The sequence below is a fragment of the Eutrigla gurnardus genome, assembly GCF_963514095.1.
Source record: "Eutrigla gurnardus genome assembly, chromosome: 7".
NCBI lineage: Eukaryota > Metazoa > Chordata > Actinopteri > Perciformes > Triglidae > Eutrigla > Eutrigla gurnardus.
Genome location: NC_139921.1, coordinates 7,615,711 through 7,639,001, shown reverse-complemented (window position 1 = coordinate 7,639,001; position 23,291 = coordinate 7,615,711). Strand labels below are relative to the sequence as shown.

Here is a 23,291-nt window from a genome sequence, read left to right as displayed (position 1 = left end):
ATAAATGTAAATAACGATGACAGATAATGTGCAGATAAATCCAAACAGTGTCCAAGTTACAAGACAAAAAGTGTCCACAAGTCATCATTAAAATAATGTTTACATGATAATGCATCAAACATAACTGTCTTGATAAAACTTCTGTAAATGTTAATTGCTTTTACTTGTAATTGACTATTTGTACACAGGTATTACTACATTTACTTCAGTAAAGGATCACGGTACTTTTTGTCAATGCAGCAATTTCCTATTAGGTTTAATGAAGAAATTAGGGGCTTTAAATGCAACATGCATATTGCTGCTGTGTGAAGGCTGCAGGTGGAGTTGGTCAGCTGGAGACACAAGTGAACATAATCCATCGACAACATGTCTGCCTTGTTTGTATGTTTTTATGTGTTTGTGTCAATTCATCCACAGAACGCCAGCCAGAGGAAGAGCTTCATCATTATTATTGTTTATTTTCATAGTTTGTTACTGAAGTACCTACAACACAAACAAAGACTACAGTGAAATGTACAAAGAAAACACCACAGTGCAATAGATTACTCAACAGGGAAATAGAATAGAGAGAAAGACACTGACAGTGATTCATAATAGCAATCTTTTAATGCCAGGGTATATTAATACAATGTGATTCGACCTCACTGGGTCAAGGGTTGTTGGGAGGTTGTCATGGGAACCTGGGTATTGATGGTGATTCGCTGCCTGGTCTGACATCGAATCATCCCAATGATTGCTCTTCTGAACCTGTAGGAAAAGATCATCCACTTACTATCATAGTAAAATACAGTACAGTACTAAAAAGACACGACTTACGACACCAAAACAACTACCGAGAGATGAAAACTCGACTATGAAAATTGAAACGAAACAACCCCAAGAAACCCCACATAGCAATTACAAAAATACTTGAAATGAACACAACAATGACAACTACAAAAAATGAGACAATTACAAATATACTCAAAATAACTACAGTGACATGCAAAACTACAAATGCATGGGGCAACGACAAAAAAACAACGGAGAGATAAAAACACTTACAAGGTGACACAAAGCAACGATAAAGAGACACAAAACAACAACACAAAGAGAAACAAGTCAGTGTGATTGCTCATATGCAGAGGAGGTGGTGGGGCCTCTTCCTGTCTGTGCCCAGGGGCCCGGATCTCATAATCCACCCATGATCCACTCTCTTACCCCACAGCTGCTTCACATCTGCACACATGCGACATTTTATCAGAGCATAATGACGAGAGACACTCACTTTTTGTTGGCAACAACGTAAATGCAGGGGTTGTAAAAGGTGGAGGACTTGGCAAAGAGTGGAGCGATGATGGCCATGGCGGCAGGGATGGTCTTGGGGTCCCCAAACGATGCCCAGAGGCACACCAAGGAGTACGGAGACCAGGCCACCAGGAACATGACGATCATTACGATGGACATCTGCCAGACACAAACACAGCTTTCATATAATACGGGCAGAAAATTCTAATATACTAACATGATTTAGTAGCTAAGACCATACGTGATATTTGTAGTTTGTCTCAAACTAGTATGAAACATTACATGAAGTATTACAGTATGCAATCACTGGACACGACGCCGGCTTATATATCCCACAATGCAATGCGGTAGTGATGACAAAGTTCGTAACAGATGATAGTGGACAGCTCTGTAACGTCAATAATACTTCAATGGAAGTGTAAGTACGACATTCAATGTTGCTGGACGTAATATATTTTTAAAGTATGTTGAATGCGAGTATTACGTATGAAGTATAAAGTATTGATTTCGGACGCAGAGAAATTTAGAAGACAGACTTTAACGGTTAAATAGGTAATTTGGAAAAACCTCTGAAACTTTGACTTTGAATGCATCGCCAAACTGAAAAAACCCCGCCCCCTTTGTTCAGACCTCTGTTCAAAGCCCCGCCTCCAGAACGAGTGCTCGAGATCAGCAGACTGCAATCAGGAAGTAAGCATTGACAGACAGGCAGGCCGTCCAATTATTTTCTCCAGCCCAACTTTTTTGATTGGACAGGGTTTTTACCGTGCTGCCACGGCCACAGATGATATATATTTTATTTATGTACGAAGATTTTAAGTAATCACTTACTGAACCTTTAACGTGAAAATAGGCAACTTTAGAATTAAAAAATGTAAAATTTAAAACATGAGGTAAGGGTAATTTCTCTCTTAAGTTAAGTTTATTTTTTTATCCCATTGTTTCGCAACCAAGATCTGCAGACTCCTAACGGTCTGAAAGAAATATGTGTAAATAATCAAATTTTTACTTGAGTACGATGGAACAAAATAGAATTGTCTTTTTGAGGTCTTTGCACACCAAGCCTGGATTATTCATCCAAAATCATCACACGTTTGAAAATAATTACAACCGTATGTGTCCAACATTTGGACACCGACTCCCAAACTTCCGTCCGTTGTTTAAGTTGTTGGAACAAGTTTGATTTTCTTCTTTATCGGGATGTTTGACTACTTTGTTTAACCACCAACGTGATACCCGACACCAAAGCGGCATGCTTGGTAACCCCTGTAAGTAAGTCAGCAGAGAAGAGTGAGCTTGACGGCTATACGTTTTCACCTTTGTGACATCCATCTGATCTGACCAGTCAATGTTGATGCTGTCCAGGCAGTTGGTGGCTTTGTATCTCTTCACAGTGGCCGACACGTTGTAGTAGCAGTAAAACATGACGGACAGAGGAATCACAAAGTTCACAGCAATCACAGCCATCGTGTAAGAGACGAAGGAGCTGTGGAGGAAAACCAGAGTCAGTTATAGTGTTATACTCAACATACTGCATTATGTTTTAGATTGGTTGAAAATGCTTTAAAAACCTTATCATTTACCTTTATTTAATTATTATTACAGTGGCTAAAGTTAAATACAGTATTACCAAAGCAGGCGCAGGATTACAATGTAAGTGTAATGATAAGAAAAACAATCAACCAAATCAAAATCCAATATGTTTCTTCCTGGAAAAAGAAATACTTATATCAGCTAGTATCAACCAATAATATCTTGACATCCATTCATCCATAAATCGATCAATCTGTAGGCCTAACGTATCAGCACAGAGCTAGAGAGTGTGTTTTTGTTTGTTTGGATCGTTTTATTTTGTAGGTTTTTATTTCCAGCGTTGGTTTATTAGGATGCACTGATTTTATAGGGAATTTTAACCTCGAGAGAGTTTAAAATACCTGAAGAGTTTGTCACAGTAGCAGCAGAGTTAGGAGTGGCAGCATTACTATTTGTTTCATCATTATTAGTGAGCAGTTCTCTTCGTAGTTTTAAAACTAAATTTGACATGTCGTTGGAGAACAATATAATATGATATAATATGATATGCTCAGACATCTTCTAGAACTGACTTGGCTGTTTGCTTCCCATGGTTGTGCAAAGGGTTGTTTTATTATTCAGGTGCCTCAGCGGATAAGGTGGTCCTTGGTCCCGGAGACGGCTCAGTCTATAATACACAAGGTCACTATGTCTCTGGAAGCATTTGGTGTCTGAATGTGTCTACACAACCATACTGTACCAAACGTTTCTCTGCTGCAGATACTTGTATTAAACTATATACTCAAGTGAGGACAACTGAGGCTCACAGGTTTTCTTTATTCATCTTCGAGAAATCATCAACTATGGCAAGTTTTCCACCACAATTGGTGTCACAAACAGGATTCAAATAAAGACGGATACTGGGTAAGTGAAGAGAGTTCATTTCTTTTCCTTCATCTTGCCCAGTGTGCCTCTTGACGCAATAGAAGTACATTTAGGAAATTGTACTAATTTGCTAATTGAACAATTGGCAATGTAAAAATTGTATTGCAAGTTGCATTGAAGACTGTGACTAAGTGTAAACGCATATATGTGAATTGCTTTGTAGGCTTCGTAGAGCTATGAGGGATATTATGGGATTCACAGACCAAATTCTAAACCTATAAGCCTCAAGTTGCATTGAATATATGGTCCTTGTTTTATGTTGTGTCATTGATGCTGCTGAAAAATTGCTTTTCAGAAACTGCTTCTCTTGCCTTTGACTTCTGCCTATGCCAATGTGTCATGCAAAGACTTAGTACAAACGCTTCTGATCTTTAAGTACAGAAAAGACCTCAAAGACGGGGTCCAACAATTCTAAGAATTCTAAGAACAGAGGTTGACTATGGAGGTCCTAAAACTCTGATGCATCTGCAATCAAAAGTGACCAAACCAAATAAGCCAAAGTGTAAGTGCAAAATCCCTCTCTCTGCTTCCTCATGCCTTATTGATTGAGCACACCAAATTAGTAGCAGTGATGGCTAAATATCCTGGTAAAATAGAACAACAGGCCACAGCCTTGTGTCATATCTGGGCTGATTCACAGCCAAGTCCCGGCAAAGATCAAAACATCAGCTCATTTCTAGAGGTTTAACTGAAGGGTGGCTCCCAAGAGAGGAGGACCAGACCACGGGCCTCTGTCCAAAACTGGCCGCTAACCCAAAACCAAGCCCGGCTGATGCAATGTGGCTACTGTTAGAATATGCAGCTGCATTAGCTAGCCATGTCGGAGACGCTGGGGTTGGGCCGGAAGCGGATCTGGTACGGGAAGAGGAGGAGTAGTAGTAGAGGCCTCCTCAACAACCAGGATTGCAATATCAGGCCCTGGCACCCCCACCCCCTCCTCCTCACACCATGTCTGATCCTTTCGTAAATCAAAATAATCCACAGGGGATGCCAGTCTGCTTGAGAGCTGTTGCTGCAACAGCTAGCACAGCTGTTGAATAAAGAAATCTGCACCTATTGTTATCAGCTCTGAATGCAAAGTCTTCTTAATTATTTTTTGTGACGGTTCAGCCATGAGGTGCTCGGATGCTCAATATCATGCAGGATACGCTGTCACTACTGAAACGCACAAAGGTGTTGTGGAGTATACGCCTTGACGCGAGCCTGTATTCTGGCTGAGAATCAAACCGCTACAATTTATGTTGACTCGCGTTACTTTTTCGGTGTTGCGTTTGATTACGGTTGTCTTGGTGAATCCATCCAAAACTCTGTCCTCATAACAAACCTGCTAAAAGCAATTATCTTGCCCTGATGGAGTCAGGCTTGTGGCTCCACCCTGATGGTCGGCCGGTCTGTCCCAGATCCCTCCTCCATGTCCTGGCCCAGGTTGAACATGGTCCAACACATGTAGGGAAAGGATGGATGGATCACGTAATAAGGTCACAATGGTTTGCGCCAGGAATAACGACAGTGACCAATTAATTGGTGTCCAGGTGCACAGTGAAAGAATCAAAGGAGACAGAATCACAGGGGAATGAACTACCTCCACCATCAGCCTTTTGTAAATATGTAAATTGACTGTGTAAATATGCTACCAAGCCTGGGATTCAAATATCTCCTTGTTATGATGGACTCATTCTCAAAGTGGGTTGAGTGTTTTACCACAAGAGAGAGCGAGTCTTCTTAAAGATGTAATTCCAGATAGGGTATTCCCTTTCACAGCAAAAATCACTCAGCAGCTGAGCAAAGTCTTAGGAATAGATTGGAAGTTGCGTGTGCCTTATCATCCTCAAAGCTCAGGACAAGTGGAGAGGACGAAAGGCATAATTAAAGATAAGCTAACCAAAACCATGCAAACCACAGGTTTGAAATGGCCAGAAGCTTTACCTTTAGTGCTGTACTCCATCAGTTCACCAAAGAGAACCAAAGGGTTAAATCCCCATGAAGTTAGATGGGAAGATTAATGTCCACAGGTGTAAGTGTGCCTCTGACAACTCACAGAGCTACCGTGTTATGGACCGATGAACTTTTGACTATGTGATAACTCACAGGTGGCAGGTGTTGACAGGTGGCCTCAGCCTGGGACGGAACCTGCTCATCCCTTCAAGCCAGGTGACTTTGTGTTTGTGAAATCACTGGATAAAGTCTCTCTATCTTGCAGGTGGACAATCACGCATCAGGTGTTAACTACTTGGACCAGTTCGCAGTGAAGGTGGAAGGGAAGCTGGGATGGTTCCGCACATCCCTGATCCCATTGGTCAATGTATGTGCCGCTGGTGTGTTTGACGTCAAGACAGACTGTTGATATCCCCACTTCGACCTTCTCACAGCTAGCTCTGTGTTATTCCAATGAATCTGATCCGGAACCCGCTGGCTGCTGTGTTTTTTCTTCTGACTAGGGCTTAGATAAGTAAAACATTTCAAGGTGACGAAAACAACAGGATTTCAGAGCACACTGTGTTCTACCGCTCTATCAAGAAAAAACTTTAAGATAATCTTAAATTGAGTGAGTGTTCAATCGATCAAAAAGGAGGGACTGTGATATGATGTGATATGCTCAGATATCTTCATTCTGGACTTTACATACGTCCGTGACTACCAGCTGTTTGCTTCCCATGGTTGGACGAAGGGTTGTTTTATTGTTCAGGCGCCTCAGCAGATAAGGTGGTCCTTGGTCTCTGAGACTGCTCCCTCTATAATACACATGGTCACTATGTCTCTGGAAGCATTTGGTATCTGAATGTGTCTACGCAACCATACTGTACCAAACGTCTCTCTGCTGCAGATACTTGTATTAAACTACAGAATATACTGATGCAAGGACAACTGAGGCTCGAAGGGTTTTGTTTATTCATCTTCTAGAAGAATCATCAACTAGTGCAAGTTTTCCACCACAGTTACTGTCTGTCATGTCGTGTAAAGAATGCAATAACATCTGGATTCTATTTATAACTCACGCATCATTCTGTCTCCAGTTGATGGTGCACGTAGCCCCAGTGGGGTCGGGAGCATATCCAGCCCAGCCCACGATAGGCATGGAGGACCAGAATACAGCATTCAGCCAGGCTGCCAGAATAAGGAGGTTGTAGGATCGCATCGTCATTTTCTGCCCTGGAGAGAGAAATTACAGGAAAATGACTAAACTAATAATTCAGTGTGGAGATACTGATTTTATTCGGGCGGAAACCTCCGGTTCTGAAAAGTGAAGCCAAATCTGAAAGGGCTTAAACTTGCATTCTCTCTACTGGTCATCAGGGGTCAGGGGTCATTCAGAAGATTAGTTAGTACCTATATCTGGTCTGCAGATGGTGAGATATCGGTCGATGGCCACCACAGTCAGCAAGCCAATACTGGCCATGCCAAAGAAGATGTTGAGAGCTGCATAGACCTGGTGGCAAAAACACAGAAATGTAACAGTGTACCTGTTTTTTAGTCAATAGATACAATTATTGTATTGTCTTTTTTGTTTTGATCAAAGCTGACATTGATCAGTACGATCTGAGAATCCTGACTGACTGAATAGATGTGAACATTTTTGACAAACCAGATATAGTAAAGCTAGACAGTATTTATAATAATAATAATAATAATAATAATAATAATAATAATAATAATAATAATAATAATAATAATAATAATAATAATAATAATAATTCATATGATTTGTATAGTGCTTTTTTAGGTACTCAAAGACATGTTAGCTGCAGTAGGTACTGTTTCGGAAACACCCGCTGCCCCGTTACAACATTCGACTCTTTGTTTCCCTGCTCTGCTTCTCACTGTAGACTGAATCATATGGCTCAACATAACAGAGACTAAGGCAAAACATAATCCGCCAAAGGAATCCAAGCACGCGACCTTCTGCAGCTGACGTGAACGTGCTTCAGCCTCACAGGTCAATGCTCGTGGCCAGAAGAAGTCACGTTAGTTAGTGTGATTACAAAGGTTTTAGAAAACATGAGGAGAACTACGTGTCTGGGAAACTCTATTTCACAGATTTTTCATCTACCATACTATACAATACTTTACTATACTATTCTTTACTTTACTTTACTATACTATACTATTCTTTACTATACTATACTATACTATACTATACTATACTATACTTTACTATACTATACTATTGTTGGGGACCTAACCGTTAGGACTACACAATGCGGCCTACAAAAGCCTACACATGCGGCCAGAACAAAGGGACAAAGGGGATTAAAAACTACACCACCATTTTAGTTTCACATCTCACCCAGGTGAGAAATGTGACGTCACACAACTGGTGCCCTATTGGCTGACAATCTTCAGGGAACCCCGGGGGAACGCTCTCTTTCCATCGTAACTCGCGTTACACCAGGAGGTGAACATTACGTCTGCAGCGTTTTCCTTTGTCCTAGGCCGCAGTCTTTCCCCCAAACTCGCTGGACGAGCAACAGACTGTTTTACCCCTCTTTTTCTCTACTCGTTTTATTTTTCTTTTGTTTATCATTTTGGATCCCGAGGAGACCACCGTGACAGCGCGACTCTCCTGTTCCCTGCGGTAAGAAGAAAAACTTTCTTCGTCCCAGCTGCCAGCAGAACGGATAACTCGACCCGTCTTTGTCTGAAATCAGCTGACTAAATTGCCGAGCCCCGCGATTGTTCCTCGTTCCCTGCAGAAGGAAGAATAACTAACGGTTTTCTTCAACCAATTGGATCCGGCGCTGAACGAGCGCCCACGAACTACCGTCCGTTGCCGGCGTCAAGGAATGCCATCACCGCACGGGACGGAACCCTCACATCGACGCATCTCACATCGACAAAAGTAAGAGGCTATTTGTCTGGGCAGAAGCAGAGATTCGATAGTGTAGGACATGCTTGTAATTCTTGTTAATGTGTTTTAAGTTCTGATCGCGGACCGCCAAGTCCATTTGTTCATGTGCTGCTGTATGTGAATGCTGATCGTGTACCCACGCCGCTGGGTTGATTTCTGTAACAGTGTTTTCGACTAACCTCCGCCATATTCGCGAGCTCGGAAAGCCTCTACTATCAGTTAAAAGACCGGTCTCGCGGAATAAACGCCAGTTCATTCACGCGAGCCCGTGTGATAGTGGCACGGCTTCTGGGCCTCGGAATATCGCTCGCGCATTTTCTCTCTCTTTGTTTGTGTCCCGCTAACACACACACACACATATACGCCGCACACACGAGTCCTAAGCCAGCTGTTCCCGGCGGACGCTAGGGACATAGCTACATCTGGTGGCTGCATCCGGCCATCTCTCTCTCTCTCTCTCTCTCTCTCTCTCTCTCTCGCTCTCTCTCTCTCTCTCTCTCGCTACTCCATCAGACGTCAGTGGCTCCGCCCCTGAACGCTGCGAGGAATAGCTCCATCTGGTGGCCGCACATAGCCATCCCTCTCTCTCTCTCTCTCTTGACACACACACACACGCACATACACGCACGCACGCACGTACACACACACGCACACACACACACTCCACGTGTGTCTCTCCTTCTGTTTAGCTTAGTTTTGTGTGTTAGGTAGTTAGGTAATAAGGCTTTGTTAATTGCAGTGTTATTGATTGTGATCATTATTACTGATTTTAATAAATCTTATTATATTATAACTAGCGGTCTCTTGTGCTTGTTGTGTATATGTCACTGGATAACAGCAGGTTGTGAAGGCTAGTGCTCGAATTTCACGCCCTTCTTAATTGTTAGATTGTTTTTATGCTTCCATGCCAATGATCACGATGATTGGCATGTGAGTATAAAACCTTTATATTGAGACTGAATAGAGTTTTAGGTTATCTTTTCCCTGATCCCAGGGTGGTGCCCCGTTTATTCATGATTATATCATGATAATATATTAAATATAATTATTAATACCGATAATCATATTGATATTAATAATTAACTGTTGATAACCAAATCTGCTCCTGCTACAACCCCAACACTATACTATACTATACTTTACTATACTATACTATACTATACTATACTATACTATACTTTACTATACTATACTATACTATACTATACTATACTATACTATACTATAACAATACAGTATTTATCTTGTTATAATGTGAATCGTGATACTTGGTATACTGTTATTGCATGACATGTTTCATGTTTCAACGTCATAGCTTGTGTTGTTATGATGTGAAAGTCACGTCACTACTTATCGCAATATCATGCACCGTGCTGAATAACAGCAATTGAAGTTGAATTTAAACTGTAGATGAGCCATTTTTTTCAATGTATCCATGTTTCTCATTATAACAACAGGCTATTGGAAGTTATCGCATGACACGATTCATGTTATACCATGAATATCTTCGTACAGAAATATGTTCACTTGTAATATGATACTTTTTTTTCTTTTTCTGGCTTGACAGCAATACACTACCATAGAAAATTCAATAAAATAATTTAAACTACCTCGATATTCCATTTGTTCCGCAGAAACTGTTCATGTAAGGGACTGATCACATTGAGACTGCAGCGCATTGGTTCCAAAATGTTATGTAACAACCAGAACAACAATCATTTTTACATGTGTTTTGGAGGTATAAGTGTGACTACATTACACACAGTCATCCCAAATGCATCATCCGCAAGACCATTGTTTTCTGGTACGGCGTTCCTGGCGTACGCTCCTCTCTTACCCCTGCGTAGTGTTTTTCTAGCAGTTCACATTTTCTCCACTTTGAGTCGTTGAGTCACATCACTCATCAATATCCCACTTGGCCCAGGCAGCCACTCAAATCAAACAAGGGCCAGGGTTACTTCTTTTACCACTTCCTTACAGTTTTGTTGCTGGTGGATATGGTCGGAACGGACAACAGCGAATACAGACGAAACCTTAATATAAGTGGTTTTTAATTCCGATGAAATATAAAAATGTTCACAAATGTTGTGAATCCAAAACCTCCAACACCATTCAAGTATCCAGCAGCAGAGCATCACAAGCTCCGGCCCCTATCAACATTAAATCTGGTGCCATTTACATGACTTTCCACTCTAGCTGTAGGTTGATGCATGCAATAATGTACATGTGAAGATGCATCTCACCCACCTGACAACCAGTGTAGCCAAATTTCCAGCTGCCGTGGATATCTGAGGCGGCTGACATGGGGTAGCCGATCCCCGCCACTCCGACGTCAGTCAAAGCCAGGTTGATGATGATAAAGTTGGTGGCAGTCCGCAGCTCCTTAAACTTCACAAACATGAGCAGCACCACGATGTTGCTTGCTAAACTTACGACACCTGCGAAGAGAAACGAATATCAAGACCTCTAATCGCATATTTATTCAGTCATAGAGGACTCAAGAACACACAAGTATTACAAGTATAAGCTGCTTTTCCTCTGCTGGCTACAAGACTAGATCAAGTCATGTCAATAACTCTCATCAACAAGAAGTGAGAGTCTCAATAATCAGATCTGATCAGCATCTTATATATAAAAAATAATTCTATAATCTGCTGTCAGTCGCTGATACCGTGTGATGTTGTGTCTGACAGATCTATAATTAATGTCACTTAGTTCCAGCTGTGCTGTTCTGTCTATGACGAGTCAATCCAGTTGTTAAATAATTAACGAGCGCCTTTAGCGGACTTTTTTACTTAACGTTTTGTAACAACCATAACAATGTAAATAGCATAAATATTTGTATTTAGCACATCCGTCTTGCTTGTTATACTCCTTATTTTACCACATAACATTTAGTGACATTATATCATGTCATTCTCAAAATGGTCGATCGATATACTACCTCGCTTGCTCAGAACAAATGCAGAAAAGTTGAAGTAAAATATCTGCTGTGAAATGGATGATGCAAACAAGGCTATAAAATTCAAGTCAGAAAGATTTACTCAGAAAGCAAATTGCCACAATCAGTACAAGATGGACAGAATATTGACAAAGAAGCAAAACTATGTATTTGTTTTTCGTTAAATTGTTTTGGTTATTGATAGAATCGGTTTTGCAGCCAATGCATTCTGTCTACTGTTGATTTATGTTTCACTGTGTTAATGAAGTTGTCATGAGAGAAATGAAATGATTAGGAATTCAAAAACAAAACTAACTCCGACATGGAATATAATGGAAACACCTTGAAAAATTACATAATATTAATACTCTATTTCAAAGAAGAACAATGGACTACATTCTGTTCACCATTAATGAACTTGTCATGTTTCCTTAACCAACAAAAAATGAAAATCACTTAAAAATATTTACTGTAAGTGTTATTCTTTTAGAATAATGAATCAATCGTACTTGGATTTCACATATTTCCTGCCAGCTTACTATTGATGGTTTATTGAGAGTTTGCTTAAACACCGACTGAATGCAGGCTCTTCTGAAATACTACCTGAGAGCTACATACTGTACAAGATCCAACAGAAGAGCATCATGCAGAGAAATCACACTCACCACTCATCATCTATTCTAATGCCGCTGGTGGCCTTCTCTTTGTTACCTGCAGTAATGAGATATCCAGCCACTATGTTGTGCTCCAGTTGGGTGAAGGCACTTTCTCCCCCATAAGGTGCAACATCACCGGAAATATTGACTGCAGAGTCAATCCCCATTTTCTGAGGTGTTCGAAAAATACAGCAAAAATGATGTAAATTACACAGAGAGGCAATACAAAATGGGGGGAAATAGGTGGAGAGAGTCAGTGTTGCAAAATGCTTCGTCTAAATGAAATGTGTTGGGTGTTGTTGTGGAGACGTGGAGGTCGGTCGTGAAGGGGATTATTACATACCACTGGCCCCCAGTTGGTAGGAGGCAACAGGGCTGCACAAGAGAGGATTACCACTCACATGGAGTTTCTTGCAGGTTGGGCTCTGGCCAATAGGCTTTGACATTACAAAAATGTAGTTAAATTAATGCCTGAAGGCTGTTCAGGCCCTGTTTTAGGGCACCTGCAGCAGGGACCCTGGCCCCTCAGGGTACTCAGGTTCACTGGGTGGCAATTTAGTTTTAAGAGGACCAGTTATGCTTTTCTGCATCTTCCCTTTCCTTTATTGGGTTATATAGTTGTTGTTTTTTTTCATGTAAAAGGTTTCCAGAAGGTCAAAGCCCATCCAAAGGGAGTTAGGCCTACTCTCCCGCAGAGAAACTCTGATCCTGAACTGCTTGAAACGCCTTAATTGAAATCTTGCCTTTTCTTACGTAAAGTGGTGATGTCACCAAGTCACAAATTTGCATAATATCTGTCCAGCAGCTAGTTTGCCACGCGGTCAAACAAAGCTGGAGCTGAGCATGGAGTCTCCATGTTGAGAAGACGCCGTTTTCTGAAGTGAAAACGTAAATGTCCTTTATAGGAAACGTTGGATGTTCACAGAAAGGTGACGGGATGTGTGACAAAACTGAATAAACAGTTGAGCACATGTACTGTTTTTGCCTCATGTGTTTCAGTGCTCTGAATGAAAGGAGCATATCTGAAACATCTGAAGAGCGATATACACAAGCAGTTTGAAGAAGACATGGCCAACCATTTTATTTTGGTGATCTGCTCTCACAGCTTTGCCTGAGCAGGGGTGAGGCAATTTTATCAACAACAACAAAAAAATGCAATCCCTTAGGGGAATAATAATTTCTACAAAAACAATACGCTCAGTGCCAGGAACAGTTTGGCCCCTGGTACTTCCATGCTCGGGCCCTTATGACACCATGTGAAAAGTTTAGAGGGGAACAAATAACAGACATCTGAAATACAAAAAAGTGCTCCAACCTGTCCAACCAATTTTGTACAAGACACTATATTTTAGATAATCTTATATTCTTCATCTAAAATTGTAATAGTTAATTTGTCAAATAAATACTGTACATTTTGGGGGAGCGACTCATCTTTAATGTAGTGAGATAATGTTGCAGGGGGCACTAGGACCATGCGAAAGCTTATGGCCAATCAGCAGAGAAACTGTTTAATAGGCTGATTGGCAGCAGGTGAGACCTTCGGCTTCACTCCAGCCCTCCATGTGGCTGAAATGTTTGACTCTGGTCTGGTGACCCTGGTTTTTTTCATATTCATTTTAGTGTTTGTATTGTGTTATGATCAGGGTGCATGCATACACATATTTGTATTTTAATCATTGTGTAATAGGTCTGCCAAAATGTGTGTTGTAAGTTAACAGGAGTAAATACTGTGACTGGATGCTTGTGGAGGTATGAAAGGGATCGAGGATGCATATTTTAAATTATACCGTAAATTATATCTCCCCATAAGTTAAACAATGTTTAGCTTGATTCAAGCAAAGCAGTGACTACTGTTTTTATTTAGTGATCTGTTTTAAAGATTTTTGTTTTTATGGTTCTTATTTTAGTGTATAGTTTTAATTCTGTCTCTGTGTTTCTAGTGCTGCGGCTGATGAAGTCCTCACGGGGATGCTGGGAGTTCTCACTTTAGATGGGGATATTAGTTGTGGTGGTATATCTTTTTATGCTTCACATAATACACCAATCAGCAGGTGGTTGGACTTCCAGTTGCATGACTGTCTCTTATCTTTAATTCCTGTACTTAGATTTTATAATATTTAATGAACCGCTGTGAATGGCATGACACCCTGTTGTGGCCTTTTTATTGAAGCTCCTGCAATTAACTTGGTTACAATAAAAAATTAAATAACTATTTGCCTCTAAATGTAGTGGTAACTATAAAGGAATATTTAAGTACAGTTCTTGAGTTCGGATCGTCGTACATCGATGTACGTCCACCTCCAGGACGCTAGGTGTCACTGTGGGAGCCGCTAACAATCTCTTGTGCGTAGAAGAGCAATGACGTTGATCCACTTCCGCTCCGCAACATCGCCGCCTCTTCGCTCTTGAATACGAGACTTCATCGCAGCAGATAAACATGTCGGGGCTCCTGAGGACCATCGCTACACGGGCTGCTCCCGTCCTGCGGGGACACGCCGTCACCCAGAAGGCTAACCTCTACGCCGGCCCAGCCAAGGAGAAGATCGGCATGGTTGTAAGTCTGCTGTGGCACTTTGGGCTAATATTAGCGTCATGCTAGTTAGCAGCTGCTAGCTTAGCTGTCCTTGGCAGACGAGGTCAACATCGATGTCTGTAAAGGGAGCGGCAGTGTTGAACATGTGTATTTAGACAAGCTCAAGGGTCTGTTTGACAATAATACCGAGTTTAAATGTCGCAGCTGAGTACTATCACATTAACTGACCCCGGATAATCTGTATTTAACCAACATGGGTGTCAGAAATCTGAGTCAGTCCAGTACGTAAACTAACGCATCCTCATGTAACTTCACACCGCTACATGCGTGAAGTTTGACCTCTGCATTTAACCCATTCCGCATTAAGGAGGCCGTTGTGAACGAGCGAAATGGTTACGCCGTCACCTTACGTTGTCTATAAATTAGCAGAGTCGGACGCAGTGACGTCAGCGTACAGTAAAGAGGGTCATTGGCTTTGTTTACGTCCTTGGGATCTGCGCCGGACATTCCTATCTAGCAGGGGTGGGTTTGCGTTAACTGGTGATCCCGGTCCTGAGCCTGGTTCTTAGCCTGGTCTGGAGCAGCCCCACAACATAAATATTACATATACATATGAAACATGGTTTCATGCAACTGGATCACAGCTAACTTCACCCAGGATGACTCGTTCTACGGCTAGCAATTATTTTACATTAGATTAATTAATCATCTTTTCATTAGTCTTTTTTTTTTTGTCAGAAAAATATATGTAATATATGTAATGTATTTCGGTTCACAATGATACCCGCGCATGTCTTGTTCAACCAACAGTCCAAAATCCAAAGATTCCATTTACGATATGAGAGAAAAGCAGCGAATCATCACACTTTCAGCCAGATACTGTTGGTACTTGACATTCAAGCTTAAATCATTATCAAGTCAGTGAGACACAAACAATGAAGTGACTGCTCATTGCTACGGCACAGTTCTTCAAGATGTTTTCAACAAAATGTATTCACACAGCTAATACAAATATGTAAACTTACACAAAACTATAAAACAAAAACAATTTGGGATGGGCTGTGCAAATAAATGGGGAGGAAAAGACAATGGTCTCGTCCCCCCAAAAAATCTTCCAAAATATGAGCATTGCTTTTTAAATTGGGGCAGCAGCTTAAAGGCGCCATATGTAAGAATGTGGCCAAAAACGGTACGACACTCAAATTCAAAACACTGCGGCGAGTCGTAGCCGCCTCCCCCTCCAGGCTCGAGGTTGCCAGAGCTGTTGGCTTATCGGAGGAGAGACGCACACAATGATTAAGTGGATAAACGGTCCGTGTACGCTGCGGCCATCCGACTTTCGACTTTTGAAGTCAACAATCGCAAAACGGATAACGAGTCGTTTCCTGTTTTTCGCTTCAATATAAAAGAACGGAAAACAGAAAAATTACTCATATCCCGTTATTCGTTTTAAAAACGGAAAACGACTCGTTAACTGATATTAGATATTGTGTATGGGATTCGGGGATGAAATAACAGTGCCATTTTTCATTCCAGATTTTGCCGTAGGCTACGTCTTTTTTTACCCGGAAGGTGCTGTTATGCCGCGAAATTACCTGAAAGCCTACTTTGAGACATTTAGAGGGAGCTCTGAAACACTGTTCATAAACGCTCTGACAGCGTCTGACGCTCGCATTTTGAAGTAAACCCACTGTTTTAAACACGCACCAAAAGCGTTATGACGCGGACATAAAATCGGAGCCTCAGCGCCGCCGCCACTCAGCTGTTGATCCTCGGTGACTGCCGGGGTCTGCGCTCCGACCGACCGGGAGCCGCTCCGTGAGTCGGTGTCCAGTTCATGGAGCCTGTTAACAACAGCGATTAATTAACAAAGTGTAGAGTTATGATTAGCATAAGTCTTTCCTGCTTCCTAGTGTTGCGCAGCCAGGTTTTCAACCTGCGCAAGGTTGGGAAAGAGCGCTCGGATGCCGCAGGGAGGCTGATGGGGGGCGGATGGGAGGGGGTGCGGCCGCACCCCTAGTTCCGACGTCTATGCTGCTAACATTTGTTTCTATGATCGGAATGAATAACGTTGTTACTCGACAGTTCAAATTATTCGGAATGTCCATCCCCGTCAAGCTATGATGCTAACTTAGTTAGCCAAACTCACCTTACCTGTCTAGGAGAAGAGTAGCCAATTCTGCATCCGATTTCAAATTCCTCTCAGCTTTCAACTGTCTCCAACATTCAAATGCATCCCCTATATAGACCCTCGCTTTGCCTCGGTTTTTATCTTGGCCTTTTTGTGAATCATAACAAGCTCTTTTGGGTTTCGTTGCCTCCGCCATTGTAGCTCAGTCGAAACTGGCAACCCGTGGTTGCTCGGCAGCTGAGACTCTACTGACTGCAATGATTTGTAGACGCCAGTGGGTGGCGCCACGTGCCAAAACATGTTTTCAAAACATAAACATGATTTGCGGTCCGCAAAAGATTTTTTATAAATGCGAATATTTTGGCTGTACTGTTGTTGTTGGTGAGTTCAGTATGTTATATGATCATTATTCCTGAGTCTCTATGACATATTAGGATGATTTTACGGCCAGTTGCTTTAGATTTCTTACATATTGTACCTTTAAACACAGCCTGTTACACACCTGTCAGTGTGATTTATGATCTTGTTTTATGTAGCAGTAGAGGTGCTGATTGGTTGAAATCTTCTCTGTTGTCCAGGAAACTACCATCGCACTGGCCATGTTCTCCCTGGCCATTCTGGCTCCATCTGGATGGATCCTGGCCCACTTGGAGGACTACAAGAAGAAAGACTAAAGTGGACATTTTAACAGTCTCATACCTGGTTCACCCAAGTCTCCAATGACAACCTGGGACCATCGTCATGTTCTGCTGCAGAGAAAAATGTGGAACAAGTTTTACCTTCACTCTTCTACCTCTCCGACAGTTCCTCTCCACATCCCAGACAGAAACCAGCTGTCTCCAAACTCCTGACGCTTGATGCATTGAAAATTGTGTTCTTAGCTCTTACACAGCATGTTACAAGATTAAATTTTAAACATAATTGTGTTGTGTGTGTGTGTATATCATTTGGATGCAGCTTTTATTTAGAGCCTTGTTGTCTATCTTTTAGATTAAAAGACGAGTTTAAATTTGATTTCTAAATGTTTAAAAGTTGCAGGGATTTGTGCTGCCGGAGAGTTCTGTTTAATAGCGTCTGCTGTTGATGGAACAGAAGAAAAAATGGAGACTAATGGGCAAAGATCCACTGCTGATGCTGCAGGTTTACTGCACCCTCTCAGTGAAATGCTTATCAGCAGTTGTCAAAGAAGATCCTTTACTTAAAGGCACAGTACATAACACTTGGGGATCTTTTGCAGGTTTATTTCTTTATTGCAAGAAAGCAAACAAAGGAAATCATGGCTCCTGTTGCCTCTCAGTCTTTGGTAAACACAAACAAAACATTTAACCCTCCCAAGTGCGTGCTGGTCCTGCCGAGACTCCAGTCTTCGGTTCCTTCTGCCCAGTTTCTACAAAGTAAACCAAAAAAATAGACGACTAATAAAACCACAGAATAAATAGCCCTGGTTATTTACAAATAACGTGTGATGCACTTTACAGAAAGTCACTATATATTAACATTACAAAATAAAAGTATACAGCTAGAGAGGAAGAAAATATGTTTAATTTAGTGTGAAGGATTTAGTGGCATCTAGTGGTGGGGTTTAAGATTGCATCCAATTGAATACCCTTCCGTTCACCCCTCCCTTCCAAGTGTGTTGCTGATCTAAGGAAGCCTTTAAGTAACGTAAAAGAAGTGGAAGGACCTCTGTAGAGCCGGAGTTGGGTTTTTCTGTTCTGAGTTAGTGTAGAAACATGGTAAACCCCATGACCTGCTCCCTAGATATTGAACGCTCATTCAAAACCAAGAAAAACAACCTAATTCATTTGTTTCAGGTGATTATGCACTAATGTCAGCATAGTTATAAATAATGTATTTAATTTCTGCTAATAAATCTCCCCTAATCCCATACACTATTCCTTTAAGGAGCACTAGCCTTGAGATGACACTGACTTAGTAAAAGAAGAAAGTGTTTGTGTTTTTTGTTTGTTAGTAATGTATTCAATGCTTCCTAAGAAAAAAAACCCTTTAAATGCAGGAATGGGTGACTCTGAAAAGACACTACTCGTATATGATTCTTAATTAAAAGTTCTTATTAATTTCTACATAATTAAATTTCCTTTAGAGGTTATAACGTGCTGTTATTGTTTTTTTTTCAATCTATTTTGTCCCACTCGGACTTCCGTACTTTCCGCGTAGAGCTCGCTTGACTGGTAGATTGTCACGTGACAAAATACAAAACATACGTCCGACTTGTTTTGCGACGATCAGCGTAAAAAGCAGGTAAAACACGTAATTATCTAACTGACAAGGAACTGACTATTAGTTTCAGATCAGCTGACTGACATTAGCCGCTGCCTCCAGCCAAAGATCAGACCATTTAGCAGAGTTCTGCTTCCGGACAGTGTTCGCTAACTGTGACGGCTCGTCTGTTTCTGCCTCGCTAGCAGCAGCTAGCCCTTGTTGAGGCAAACCGATATTTGGTATTTTAAAATTAGCGACGCATTGTCCTGCGACAACTGCTAACTGTTAGCAAAGCACATCTTGAGTTGGCGGTTTTTTGAATGTGGTCTGGCGTGGTGTTTTCACGCTGCTACTGTAACTTCGTTCTTCTTTCTTTAGTTTTGAGCCGGCGCGATGAGGCTGGTCATTCTGGACGAATATGAGCTCGCCAGCGAGTGGGCAGCGAAATACATCCGCAACAGGATCATCCAGTTCAAGCCCTCCGCGGAGAGATACTTCACCCTCGGTTTACCGACAGGTGAGGCACGAGCCTTCCGGTGGAGCACGGGACCTTATTTCAGAATACATATGCACGAGCTCAGAGTCACGAGACCAATCATGTTTCATCCCGTATGGATATGATGTTTGTACATTTAAAAGATAATTTTAGGTGGATGGATGTCCGAAGGGAAATTCAATTGTCAAAAAACAATCAAATACAATACATGGGATGTACAATAACATTACATACAGTACAATTATGTTAAGTAAAAGACGTGGATACAATAAAATACAGTAAAGTAAAAGCTTCCCATCCAGCTGAGGGCAGAGCCTCTTTTAAAGCAGCCCTGAAAACCTTTCTGTTTATGAAGTCGTTTGACTGAAAATCGAATACAAATACAATCTATTATTATTATTATTAATATCATTATTCATATTCATATTATTTAAAGCCACAGTGTTAGTCCAAACGAAAGCTAAAATCACAGTTCATGAGCTGACATTTTATTTATTTGTACATAATTTGGTCATATTATGATCTTTTCATATATTTTTTTTATTCTATTATTATTTATTATTAAGGAAGTCACATTCTGATGTAGAACCAGGGTTCACACTAAAATAAAAAATATGAGGAACTGAGACTTTCTGGACTTTAAAAATGATCTTTTAGGTTGACAAACATCAACATGACATTCATGGTACAATTAAAACGGGGTAATAGAATTGTTTGACTCTCACCATTGACTTCCATACATATTTTTTACGAAATATGGTCTCATGGGAAACACAGGAAGGGGCGGGACTTGGCTCTCTATAATGCTGGGTTTGTGGCCAAGCTTTCTGTGACTTTTGTCAACATTAAGTGGTGACGTATTTGAATGTGTCTCATTTCTTTCAGGGAGCACCCCCTTAGGCTGTTACCAGAAGTTAATTGAATACTACAGAAATGGAGATATCTCATTTAAGTATGTGAAGACCTTTAACATGGATGAATATGTAGGTGAGTTAAACGCTGCCCAATTAAACTCTCAAATATTCTCTCAATCTTATACTCATGTTGTTCAACTTAAGTATTAAGCATAACTGTGTTTTTAGGGTCTTTTTAGGGTCTAGGATCACAAGATCGATAGTGCCGTTCCAGCTCTACTTCACTCCACTGTATCTCATTGCTCTCCAGGTCTACCTCGTGCTCACCCAGAGAGCTATCACTCCTACATGTGGAACAACTTCTTCAAGCACATCGACATCGATCCAGCCAACGCTCACATCCTGGATGGAAACACGGATGACCTGGAGGCAGAGTGTCAGGCCTACGAGCAGAAGATCACCGAGGCTGGAGGAATCGAGTTGTTCGTAGGAGGTCAGACGCCTTGTTTTGTCGGCCATATCTCACCAGTCACACAGATCTGTCGATGCCACAGGGATCATTTCATCTCGTGGCCGATATAAAGCTTCTGGTCTTTATCTTCTGTAGGTATCGGCCCCGATGGTCACATAGCGTTCAACGAGCCCGGTTCCAGCCTCGTTTCCAGGACCAGAGTGAAAACGCTGGCCAAGGATACCATCGTGGCCAATGCTCGTTTCTTTGGCAACGACCTCACCAAGGTTCCCACCATGGCGCTGACTGTGGGCGTAGGGACGGTCATGAATGCCAAGGAGGTCAGATTAACAGGCGGTTAATTCATCCCTCCATTGTCCTGCAATAGAATAGTCTTGTGTAACCACGTTAAGATATGATGTACCATAATATGCACTATTTGTAATCATATTAATGACAGGGTAGCTGTGGATTAATCATGATTAATTAATCAAAATATACACAATATTCCCATTTTCTCTGTATATTGTTGTGGAACATAAATACGGCAGCGCCCTGTACCCTGTATACATACAGTGTGAGTCTGAACCAGGCAGTTCTACTCCCCTGCATCCACAGCGAGTGGTCCAGTCTAACGCTGTCGTCCTCTGCTCAGGTGATGATTCTGATCACAGGAGCACACAAAGCCTTCGCTCTGTATAAAGCCATAGAGGAGGGAGTGAACCACATGTGGACTGTATCGGCATTCCAGCAGCACCCGCGCACCATCTTTGTCTGCGACGAAGACGCCACCCTGGAGCTACGAGTCAAAACGGTCAAATACTTCAAAGGTACGGACCACCCCTGCACCATCCGTAGTCTGCTGGTGGGGTAGAATAGTACATTATTTACCATCAAAGAAAGGAAACCCTCTAATGTCTGCGTATGTCCGTGTCCTTCGCATAATCCCATCGACTTCACGCCTGTCAGGGGTTCTTGCGGACCCGAGGAGGTGTCTCCATATTTAGCCAAATACACGTATACTGTATATTTGGCTAAATACTACCAAAGGATTCTATCCACTCACTAATAGCACACATAGGTAGAAATAATTAATTGTGTTTGCATTTGTGGTCTTTGGTGGTTCATGTTAATAACGTACGTCATCACTGTTTACAAATTGTATAATATATTTTTTTCAGAACTATATGTATGTAACGGGTATGCTTTCATTATCCTTTTTGTTTTGGTTGCAGGTTTAATGCATGTTCACAATAAACTGGTGGACCCGGTGCTCAGCATAAAGGACCAGTGAAGACAGGATGGTGAAATATCCCTGAACCAACATGGACGATCGGCCTTCATCCCTCTGGTGCCGATCTGAGGAGCTGCAGAGTGACTGTCGTGACCTCCTCGTACTGTCGATGCATAGACTTGAACCGCCTTCGGATTGTAATGTTACAGCTAATTAAGGAGAGGGAAACGATGAAAGGAGACGTTCCCTCTGGGCTTCTTTGTTTTACAAACTACTGCTTTTGTTTGCTCCGAATCCTGAAGTCCAGATTTACAGTCAGGACCGTAAACGTAAATCTACATTTTGTTGAGTATGTGAACCTGTGACTGAAACGGAACAGTATATATTTCATAACTGTTCTTTATGTTAGCTTTGTTTTTCATCCCCAAATTAGTGATCAGACAATTGAAACACATACTGCATAGATATTGGTAATATTTATTAAACCATATTGCAGTTATGGGACTTAATTAACACGTGTGTGAGCATATATGTATCCAGGGAATGTGAACGTAGCTTTTTCAGAGCTTTTAACTGTAGTCACATGACAACAGGTATATGTCGGCGAGGTAAAGATCTTTCTCCAGCTGTCGACTGACTCCTCCTCCATGACCTTTGACCTCCATTTCCCCCTTTAGCGTTTGGTTACAACGTGCTGCTCCTCCTGTTCATCAGGTTAGACGTGTTTTTCTATTCAGTATTTGTACACATACTGTAGTTTTTTTTGTACTTCTTATTTTCTTATTACAATAAAACGTTTGGTGCAATATTTTTGCTGCATTCTTGTTTAAGAAACACATTTTAAAGGTGAAGTCAACCCCCTTTAATGTGACTATGTTGGGGTGCAGTTCCACTGTACTTCATGATCTAAAACCAGTGGGACCCGTGTGTGCTCTCATCTCAGTCTGGATTGTTTTATTGCAGACGACACCAATGAGGAGTTGATTTGGCCGTTTGTGTTCTTCCTTCTGCTTGCTGCAGGTTTGAACACAGTTTTGGAAGCGCCAACATTTGCCTGTTGGTGCCCGTTGGGTCCTGTTGGTGCCTGTTGGGTCCTGTTAGGGCCCGTTGGGGCCTGTCAGCGCCCGTTGGGTCCTGTTGGTGCCTGTTGGGTCCTGTTAGGGCCCGTTGGGGCCTGTCAGC

The 23,291-nt window shown here is 41.6% G+C and overlaps 3 protein-coding genes across 3 annotated transcripts; 2 read left to right on the top strand and 1 right to left on the bottom strand.

Annotated features, from left to right (window-relative positions):
• Nucleotides 1–507: 507 nt before the first annotated feature.
• rrh (retinal pigment epithelium-derived rhodopsin homolog) lies at nucleotides 508–12,356 on the bottom strand. The gene is made up of 7 exons (XM_084013334.1): nucleotides 12,243–12,356; nucleotides 10,838–11,028; nucleotides 7,072–7,171; nucleotides 6,741–6,894; nucleotides 2,605–2,773; nucleotides 1,268–1,446; nucleotides 508–747 (listed from the first exon to the last, which is right to left on the bottom strand). Exons 1-7 carry the CDS (start codon nucleotides 12,352–12,354, stop codon nucleotides 642–644), a joined length of 1,011 nt encoding a protein of 336 aa, XP_083869460.1. The 5' UTR covers nucleotides 12,355–12,356; the 3' UTR covers nucleotides 508–641.
• Nucleotides 12,357–14,545: 2,189 nt separating this feature from the next.
• Nucleotides 14,546–17,772, top strand: cox8a (cytochrome c oxidase subunit 8A). Its single transcript, XM_084013149.1, has 2 exons — nucleotides 14,546–14,741; nucleotides 17,430–17,772. The coding sequence occupies exons 1-2, from the start codon at nucleotides 14,625–14,627 to the stop codon at nucleotides 17,523–17,525; spliced, it is 213 nt and encodes a 70-aa protein (XP_083869275.1). The 5' UTR covers nucleotides 14,546–14,624; the 3' UTR covers nucleotides 17,526–17,772.
• Nucleotides 17,773–19,004: 1,232 nt separating this feature from the next.
• Nucleotides 19,005–22,917, top strand: LOC311016245 (glucosamine-6-phosphate deaminase 2). The gene is made up of 7 exons (XM_084013838.1): nucleotides 19,005–19,113; nucleotides 19,453–19,591; nucleotides 20,456–20,557; nucleotides 20,735–20,917; nucleotides 21,032–21,216; nucleotides 21,531–21,705; nucleotides 22,111–22,917. The coding sequence occupies exons 2-7, from the start codon at nucleotides 19,468–19,470 to the stop codon at nucleotides 22,167–22,169; spliced, it is 828 nt and encodes a 275-aa protein (XP_083869964.1). The 5' UTR covers nucleotides 19,005–19,113; nucleotides 19,453–19,467; the 3' UTR covers nucleotides 22,170–22,917.
• The last annotated feature ends 374 nt before the right edge of the window (nucleotides 22,918–23,291 follow it).

Coding starts and splice junctions, on each gene's coding strand:
- cox8a (XM_084013149.1), top strand. CDS start 14,625: ATGTCGGGGCTCCTGAGGACCATCGCTACACGGGCTGCTCCCGTCCTG. Junction 14,742..17,429: donor AGGAGAAGATCGGCATGGTT/GTAAGTCTGCTG, acceptor TCTGTTGTCCAG/GAAACTACCATCGCACTGGC.
- LOC311016245 (XM_084013838.1), top strand. CDS start 19,468: ATGAGGCTGGTCATTCTGGACGAATATGAGCTCGCCAGCGAGTGGGCA. Junction 20,918..21,031: donor AATCGAGTTGTTCGTAGGAG/GTCAGACGCCTT, acceptor TATCTTCTGTAG/GTATCGGCCCCGATGGTCAC. Junction 21,706..22,110: donor AACGGTCAAATACTTCAAAG/GTACGGACCACC, acceptor TTTTGGTTGCAG/GTTTAATGCATGTTCACAAT.
- rrh (XM_084013334.1), bottom strand. CDS start 12,354: ATGGGGATTGACTCTGCAGTCAATATTTCCGGTGATGTTGCACCTTAT. Junction 6,895..7,071: donor CATCTGCAGACCAGATATAG/GTACTAACTAAT, acceptor TTCTCTCTCCAG/GGCAGAAAATGACGATGCGA. Junction 748..1,267: donor TACGTTGTTGCCAACAAAAA/GTGAGTGTCTCT, acceptor CTTTTCCTACAG/GTTCAGAAGAGCAATCATTG.